The sequence below is a fragment of the Centropristis striata genome, chromosome 6, assembly GCF_030273125.1.
Source record: "Centropristis striata isolate RG_2023a ecotype Rhode Island chromosome 6, C.striata_1.0, whole genome shotgun sequence".
NCBI classification, from domain to species: Eukaryota; Metazoa; Chordata; class Actinopteri; order Perciformes; family Serranidae; genus Centropristis; species Centropristis striata.
In genome coordinates, this window is record NC_081522.1 from 7,156,108 (window position 1) to 7,165,622 (window position 9,515).

General features: G+C 39.7%; 1 protein-coding gene across 1 annotated transcript in view; it reads left to right on the forward strand.

The window, feature by feature from the left end:
• The window catches only part of plxnb2b (plexin b2b), a 126,810-nt gene extending 120,442 nt beyond the window's left edge, over nucleotides 1-6,368 (forward strand). The window contains exons 33-37 of the mRNA XM_059334581.1: nucleotides 787-934; nucleotides 1,141-1,205; nucleotides 1,377-1,452; nucleotides 2,715-2,789; nucleotides 3,354-6,368. Of these exons, the coding sequence (XP_059190564.1) occupies nucleotides 787-934; nucleotides 1,141-1,205; nucleotides 1,377-1,452; nucleotides 2,715-2,789; nucleotides 3,354-3,458 (469 nt within the window). The 3' untranslated portion in view covers nucleotides 3,459-6,368. The remainder of the gene's footprint in view (nucleotides 1-786; nucleotides 935-1,140; nucleotides 1,206-1,376; nucleotides 1,453-2,714; nucleotides 2,790-3,353) is intronic.
• Nucleotides 6,369-9,515: the final 3,147 nt, after the last annotated feature.

The window sequence follows — 9,515 nt, forward strand, 5'->3', positions numbered from 1 at the left end:
CCCAAGCTAATTTAATTCTGTGATTATAGCAACATTGCTATTTTTATGCTTCTATTGTATTCTCACTGCAGCCTTCCCGGGAGATATTACCAAACCAGTCTGAATTTTACACGGTGTGCGGTTCATGTCTCAGCTGGCAGGGCACTTTTACCGATCAGGGGGGAGAGTTTTTTGGAAACTACTGTATTTTGGGGCGTTCTTATGAATTTGCAAGCTGACATGAGGTTGGAAAGAAGCCTATGGGGCGTGCATTTTCCATGTTCAGAAGTGAAATTAGCGAGCATACTAGAGCATTACAATATTTCGTCGGTGCTCCAAGTTGTTAGGCTGTTTGAGAACTTGAAAGGTCAAAGTTCTGGCATAACTTTAGCATTTCTAAGCACTTTTCATTTGTGAAGACGTCATTGACTGTTGCTTGCCGTAGATTCCTTTCATTATTAAGGAAAAAGTCTTCTGAGGTTATTTTTCATTTCACTTTCATTTAAAAGCAATAATTCTCAGAGAGGTCAGTATTATATGAAATAGTAATATAAACTGACATTCCAGGGTATTGTTCTGAATACACTGACACATAGAAGAAAGGCTTTTCTCCATCCCTGTTATTATCTTGTACTGCTCTCAATTGCACCTTTGGCAAGTGCTTTCACACATGAAATGCGTCTCTGACTCAAATGAATTCATAGATGTAATGTGGCTGATGAGATTTTCTCCCATTCTGGAGCAATAACAACGATAACAACTGTGATGATGGACTGCTTTTCTTGGCCATTTTCCCCCCACGTACAGCCTTCCTCTGCGGTTCTGGGTGAACATCCTCAAGAATCCTCACTTCACTTTCGACGTACACGTGTCTGAAGTGGTGGACGCCTCGCTCTCTGTCATCGCCCAGACCTTCATGGATGCCTGCACCAAGAGCGAGCACAAACTCAGCCGGGTGAGTGGAAACAGGAGGAGGGAGAAAGAGATGAGAGGAAGGTGTGAGGTGAAATAGCAAGAGGGAAAATGGACAAACAGGCAGAGAAGATAAGAACAAAGTGGATTAGATGAGAAGTTAAAAGGAGGTGGAGAAGAAGAAATGTCAATGGTCAATCAATCTAAAGTGCCATAGTTTTCACCGTTGTGTCCACTTTCTGTCTCTAGGACTCTCCAAGTAACAAACTACTCTATGCAAAGGAGATCTCCACATATAAGAAGATGGTGGATGAGTAAGTCCTATTAGCATCTTTTAATATTCTTTCAATTTGGTGTTTTCATGTTTGTTTAAAAGATTGGTCAGTAACACTATCTATATAATGTGTGTGTGTGTGTGTGTGTGTGTGTGTGTGTGTGTGTGTGTGTGTGCGTGTGCGTGTGCGTGTGCGTGTGCACGTGTGTAGTTACTACAAGGGCATCAGGCAGATGGTTCCCGTCAGTGATCAGGACATGAATACTCATCTGGCAGAGGTGTCACGGGTGAGAAACACTGTTTTTATTGTCTATGCCACATAGACTGCTCTGCTATTAATGTTATAATCCTTAAGATTTTATTTTATGTTGATCAGGCTGTTACTGTGATAATGGCAAGGGGGGTTTAACACTGCAACAAACACTCTGTCAGCAGCTACTTAATCAGAAATACAAAAGCAACTGCGATCTGATTTCATGCTGCACGAGGGATTTCTCACAACAGCATCAGGGAACAGAAACAGGAGTTGGTTGCCTTGTCGAGGAGGTGGAGGTGTGCAGCTGGGAGCCTGCAACTCTTCAGCTACGGCTCATTAAGTGCATCTGCACCTGTTTTTATGCACATTTTAAATTTGCACATAAAACACCCTGACTGGGAATGCAGAATATTCTAACACTAGTGGATGTAAATGATGATTAATTTGCATTTAACTTGCAGATTTTTCAGAATTTTTTTTTTTTTAATTAGTTTAAAATTTAGATAGAAACTCCAGCTAAGTGCTTTTAATCTGAACTAGCTAGAGTTGGAAATTTAAAATATTCAGAAGTTTGATTTGTATGTGCAGTAACTTATATATAGTTCTTATAAAGATGTAGGGGATTAAACAGTGAGGCTGTTGTCAGTGAGATTTTGAAGTTTGATTTAAACTTCTTTGTTTTTCAAATATACAGTTGCAGAGAAGTGCTTTTTTTAGCAGTGAAAATCTTAAATCTCATGCTCCCTCCAACAATGGCAATTAAGTTTGTATAAAAAATAATTTAAAAAAAAAGACCAAAAACCAAAGATCATTCAAGAAAAAACTAAATAAGAATCTAAACATAAGATAATGCAAATAAATTAATAACATAAATAAAATATAAGATAAATGAGCATAATACATATAAATATGCTATGTGTGGACTATATATATATATATAAGAAAAAAATGAAGTAATCCTGTGAATCCCTCGTGCATAGGTAGGCAAATTATAGACAGCGTGGGTAAGGCTCCACCACTAACAATAGACATAGCTGTAGAAAAGTCATTTCTGAATGTAAATATATTCAGTGGCAATTACTGAAGAAAGTGTGTATTATTTAATGAAAATCATATGGATTATATTTTTAATATGGTTAATTTAATAATAGCATGACTATGTGCAAAAGTTTGTCTTCTTGTTTATCGCCTTATTGCCTTCATGAGTACTGTACATTGCTTGCTGAAGTCTCTACGGTGTTATGCTTAAGTTACATTTCCTCTAACCTTTAAATTGTCACTTATGTTCTCCAGTCTCACACAGACAAACTGAACACACAAGTGGCTCTCCATCAGCTTTACCAGTACGCCAGCAAATACTATGATGGGGTAAGAGGCCCTTCTCTTTCCTATCGCACCCAAAGGAGGCTATTCCACTGAATGCACTACTGCCCACTATATTATTGCTTTTCCTTTTTTCTCTCTTCACTGTTGATATGCCAGAAGAGTGATTGTATGAAATTTTAATTGAAAGCATTTCTGTGGGATGTGAATTGGAAAATTGCTCTGGGAATTGATTTTTAAGCGTCCATTGTGCATTGCCACTTGAGGTCACGAAAAGGGGATAAACAAAACCTAATGAACAAGTTGGATAAACAAATGGGGCTGTCAGTCTCCCCTAAGTGTGGCTCGCAAACAATAACAGCTTATATGACGTGACTGTTGATGTCAAATAACACCATTCTCTCCTCCCACTCTCCGCCCTTTTTCTTCCTCTTTGTCCTGTGCTCATTCTCTCTCTGTCTCCCCTGCCCTTGTGTCTTCGCTTCTCCAACATTCCTCTTTTGACCTCCTCTGTCCAATTCTTCCTCCTCTTCCTCTTTGCTTATCATTTCCGACTTCTCCCTCATTCTCCTCAATTTCTGTCCCTCTCTCCTTCCGCCCCTCTTTCAGATCATCGCATCCCTTGACGAGGACCCAGCTGCCCAGAGTAAACAGCTGACCCTGCGGCTCCAGCAGATAGCAGCCGCCCTGGAAAACAAAGTGACTGATCTCTAACCCACGAGTGGAGGGAGGGAAGGAGGGAGGGGGGTGAATGGTAGGATACCGCCAGTGACTACAGGGGCTTATTTCTTTTTTTTGGAGAATAAAACATGGAAATAAGAAAAGGTGAGAGGGGGCTCTTGGTCGTGTATATCGTACAACTTGGCCCTGGGACAATTTTCTGTGCTGTGGAGTAACAGGGACTAATGAAATGCAGATAGAGAGCAAAAAGAGGAGGAAAATGATGGGTTACACTGTCATAGGTACGCCTTAAAGCTCACTTGCCAAACCTTAAAGGTCTGCGCGCTCACTCATGCTTCACTGAATATTGCTCCCACAATGCAGTGCGGTAGACCTCTCTCTGAGAATTAAGCCCTCTGTGGAGCACTGGCACAGGCGATAATCAGATGTTCAATTTCTTTCTGTGTAGAAAAGGTTTTAAGAATTGTATTATATATTTTTTTTATTGTGCAGTCTTTATGCGGAAAGCTTTATAAGGAAAAAATATTATCTTTTTAAATGGATCACCTTGTGGTGCGGATAGTGTTTTTATTAGCCTGTGTGTGCGTAGATGTCTGTGTGAAGTGCAACATGTGAACAAGAGCGCGTTGCTAAACTTGAGTGTGTGTGAATGTGTGGGAATGTGTGTGCACACACAGGATGCCTACTGTCAGGCGTGAGGGCGATGGGACGCCTGCTTTCTGTCATTTAAGTCCCCCGTACCCAGTGACACACTGGAGCCTGCACTCTCACAGAGCTGTTTGACAGAGACCAAAGGGTCCTCACAAGGACACTGGGTAATCTAGCAATGTACAGGCTCATATGAACGACAGGTCACCAGTAGTTTCAGAAATGTTTGAGTTAAATTAGTTGCTTTTGACTCAGATTTGCTTCAAGCTGGATCGCCATTTGTGCTCGTGGAAATCGATAATAGCACAGTCTGTCTCCCTTTATTGTACAGTGCCATGATACATTCCACTCCAAATAAAGCACAGAAGGACATTTCAAAAGTTTTTTTTTTTTAAGACATTTCAGTTGATAACGGTTTCCAGGTTTTTTTTCTGTCCTATAAAACTCTTTAAGTGTCAGCAAGAAGCAACTTCATTCTGCCATGGAGCCATGTCACTCATGTTAGCCCTGCAATAATGTCAGAATATTATGAGCCGCATTTGACAGTCACGTTAGCTTATCAAATGTATTCACATACAGTAGCAAATCAGCAATATGTTCGAGAAATTTCCAAATTCATGCATTGTTAGTGGGGTTTTTTTAGTGCCATTTTTTTTAGTATTACTCTTATAATGTTCCAAATAGTCATCAAGCATTCTGCCTCTAAAGCTATGAAATAGCCTATTACTGATGTTAATGACCTGCCAGAGATGCAGTTGGTACTTAAATGGTATGTTTGAACAAATAACAGTGGTTTTAGCCTTTGTGTGACATTGGGGAGGTCAGAATCAATCATGTACATAATTGTTATAGTAATTGAGATGTTGATATGTCAGTGTCAGAGCCGAGGTGTCGACAGGGTAGGAATGAGGGTTTGATATTTCTTGGTCCATTAAACGCCACCACGCTTTATCCCTAAATTGTAGGTTTTGCTGTTGACAGATGATTTAATTGTACTCCCTGTATCTGATCACGGATGTGTGTAGATGACAGAGCATAACGAGCTCCAGAGACCCCAGAATGTTAACGATTCCTGCCTTGGCTAGTAAGAGGTTTGCACAGACCTCGAGCCTGTCTGCCTGCCTGCTGTCTCAGCATGGCACCCTGGCATCCCGACCAACAGCACTTGGCACTGCCCACTCAGCGCAGTGCAGAGTGGCACTCTGTATAATGGAATCAGCAGGAGAGCCTTTTGATCTTAATTGCATGCCGACTGCAGACTCCATCCTTGTCTCCGCTGTTGTTTACTGCTAACTCCTCTCTCACTGACAGAGTTGATGCAAGAAGCTTCTTTCAGAGCCTTTCTTTAACCAAAAATGTGCCTTATTGAATAGGATGATACATATATATTGTTTCTAAATTATTCTATTGGTAACCTACTGTAGGTGATTATGATGACGATAGTGCTATAGACACAGCAATGTATTTGGACTTGTGATATTATGTGTGCTGTCTAAAATGCTAGATGCCCTGCTGCAGCCATGTGCGTGCCAATAGGCTGAAGACATTTCAGTATGATTTCTTTTACGGTTGCAATTTTGATGTGTGCATTTCCTTTGGGTGTCCGTGGCGTGTGCTTAGTAGGACTTTGGTGGCTAAGGCAAAAGGCCAAAATGAATAAATGTGTAAAACAATGTGGCCAATGTGATTTGGGTTTCCCTTGAAAATGTCTGGCATTTCTAAATTAGTTTCAAATCAAAAGGGTGTCCTTATGTAGACTGAATATAGCGCAAAATTGTTCCAATGGTGTTCATTTTTTTGCCCTGTGTTTCTAAGCTATTCCACGGTGTGTACGATAAATGACTATCTATACTCGACAAATGACTTTTCTTACTGCTGTGCAGTTATTATTTTTATTTCTTGTTTCCTATACCATATAAATCTTTGTAAAACATGTTGAAATACTGTATTCTAACTGTATAATCCTATGCATTGAGTCCTGGGACAAAAAAAACAAAAGAAAAGAGAAAAAAAAACTGTTTGTGCAGTTGTCGAGACTTTTTCCATTTTGAACCTTGTGAATGTGCTGTAATGATAAAACAAACTGGGACACTCCATTTTTAGTGCAGGACCATTAATGGAAGCCAACGTTTTCCTCCCCATCCAAGGCAGCTCAGAAGATTCTCAATCTTGTACCTGATCTGGTTGTACTGGATGAACTTAATTTTACAAAGGTTGTGTGTGGACGGAGCAGTTACCCACAGATTTCATCATACACTCCTCCGTGAATAAACTCAGAGACATATACGCCCTTCATATCTGCTGTGTTTCTTTCACTTTTAGAATATTGATTTGCTTCAATTGAACACTCACCTCTCATGCATATTGCATGAGTTACAATCACCTTGGATGTTAGAGTAGCACTTGCCACAGTAGCCAGTTTCTTGTTAAAATGAACTAAATCCTTGCTGTAAGTCTTTGGTGTTTGTGCAGCTCATTCGATTGCCTTTAGATTCACTCAAGAGCTCAATACATAGGGACAAGTAATCAGTGGATTTATGAAAATGATCTCTCATTCAAGCCAGCCAATCACTTTACGAAGGAGAGGGCCAAGTGCTTCAGCATGACACATTTCTAATATTCTTGTATATTATAACCCCAAACTACTTTCATGATAGCATCAGTGCTTATATGCAGCACACCCTATGATGATGATGGCTGACGCCTTTTTCCCAAATGCCACATCAGGTTCCTGTCACACGGCTCAGAATACAGACTAGAAGCAAAGGTCTGGCTTCATGAAACGAGTTGATAATGTAAATAGCCGCACAGCATCTCTGTCATCGGCAGTGAAGGTTGAAAAATTGCTGCGAAAACATTAATTAAGTACTGACAGCTAAAAATGAAATTGGAGAAAAGGAAGATGAAAGGCAAAATTGCCTCATCTGACTGCTTAACAAACCCAGACGCAGGGTGGGGATATCAAAGACAGAGCAGAGGCCTGCACAGGGCATCCTCTAACTGAGCAGATCATTGATGCAGCAACAGATAGAATAACTTCAAGGGCTGCTGCCAAAGCAAGAGTGATTATGTTTGATTATCTCCAGCGCTGCATCTTGTACACTATCCTTGATCACTGGTGGGAAATCAGAGGCAATACTGTACTTTATACTTCTATTAAGACATGCAGCTTACATCATTTTGAGGAGTCAACGTTATTTGATGTGAACTGTACTTGTGATAAGATATCTCTGCCCTTGGATGTCTAAGAAATCAATGATACTGCACATTGAAAATAACGATTTTAAGACTTTGCAGGGTTTCTTACAAAAAATTGGGTTAAAATCTGCATGTTGCTGGCTTCTGTTCTCCTCCCTGGGATGCTCCAAACACAGCAGCCAGCCTCTCCTTCAGCAGGAGATGGCTGTGTTTACCAGCAGGTTGCGTTTCACATCGGCATGTTTCAAACCTTCTAATGAGATTTGGCTTTGATTCCCTCTGCCTTAGGGAAAGTGGAGGAGGAGGACTTGGTGAAAATAAAAAACAATGATGGTGTGGTGTCATTTTAAACAGTTGTTCTGATGAATAATTTAAAACTTAACAACTGATTCTAGGGCTCGCTAAGCTCAGTAACAACCCTGGAGCAAATTAAAATATCCTGTTAGGTTAACTTGCATTTTTAACAGACTTGGAACTACATGATTTGAGAGCACTTTGAATTAAAGTTCTTCAAACCAGAGCAGCCAAAGCTCTATCAGCAGACATTTAAATCAACCGTGGTCTCTGTCTGAGTTTAATGGGCTGGGAGGAGAGAGCGGGCAGACTTGTCTGAAGAAAATGGCTCTCTGAGAGGTGTGGAGTTACAACCCTTAAATACAGAAGACCAAATATTAAAATGATAAAATATCCTGTCCCTGTATTGTAATTGTTGTGCTTTGGAAGACAATATATCTGTGCACTTTGCCGACAGCTATAGTAAGTTAGTAACATGAAGTACAATAAAAAATAGTCTCCACTATTAATCTGCGTTCTGTTTCCTTTAAATATTTATTTTGAAAAGTAAAATCACACACCAAGCTCTTTTCTACTAAAAAATAAACAGTACAGTGTTATCAGACACACATAAGTTCACCACAAAAATTATCATGCATAATATACTATATTTATATACAATATTGATGGACATTAAAGAAAATAATTGGCATTCAAAATGCTTGTGTGTACCTATAAAAGAAATGAGTGTTTTTGTGATGTCATTTTTTTTTTACTGTATTTTAGATCAGTTCCAAGCTCTTTTTGAACATGCAGTGCAGCTAGTTAAAAGATAAACTTCCCTATGTGATAATCTATTCATATATGGGTATTTACATATGCATGTCTACTACTGAGACCGTACTCCCCATAAAAATCCTGTGGTAGCCCCAGAGGAAATAGTGTTTGAGGATGGTAATAAATTTTGATTGAGACTGAGAAAGACTTCAACTTCAAACTATCTGAATATAGTCCATAAAAAACTAGGCTTTATACCCAGTTTGTTTAAGCCATGGTGCTAGGGAAAGGTATAAGGAAGTCTCTCTTGCAACAATATCCACACACCCAGGTATAGGCTACTGAAGAATAATTGTTTGCAGTAATCATTTCTCCTGTTCCTACTGGCAATGAAAAGATCCTACACCTGACGCAACTCCAATGTAAGAGAAGAGGGACAAAATCCCCTTTACTTTGCAACATTGACTCAGACTTGATGCAATGGCTCAGTTTAGCTTTGCCTGACCTTTGCAATAAAATGTTGCAACAAACAGAATCAAAACTTTGTTTTGGGTTTTCTCCGGTTTTCTCTCATGACCAGAATGGACAGGATCAGAGGAAGGTAGACAGCAACCAATAACTCTTTCAAAGTGCCTATGGGCATACTGTAGTAATATAAACTTAATTAAATGAGTAAAGTGCGTAATTGCACAAAGAGCACCGCTGGAGAGTGCATGGAGAGCTCAACGTAATTTGAGAGACCATATTCTACCGTCAGGTGCGTATTGGCTTCAAGAGCCACGGGACATTTCATGCTCATGTGTCTGAGACTTAAACATATGAATCCAATCCATCAATTTCTAAATCCCGCGCAATGACTGTTGCTAAATGCTCTTTTGCTGCATTCACGTCCATATGTTGCGATGCTGCGACAAAGTAATGTTAACTGGATCACTTTAACATATAATCATTATACACTGGTTGTATTTGTTTATTGATGTGCCCACCATCGCTTCTGCTTACATAATCATTAAGAGCTAGCTGATGTATTTTATTTATTTATTTTCAAAATGAGATACAACGTTTCAGTCCAGCATGTTCAGCGTCTTGTTTATGACCAGCACTAACATTGGGAAGATGGTATGTACAATTTTTCCCGAATCACCTGAATGCAGCAAAGCGCGTTCCTATGATTGACTAACAGTATTGACCAAT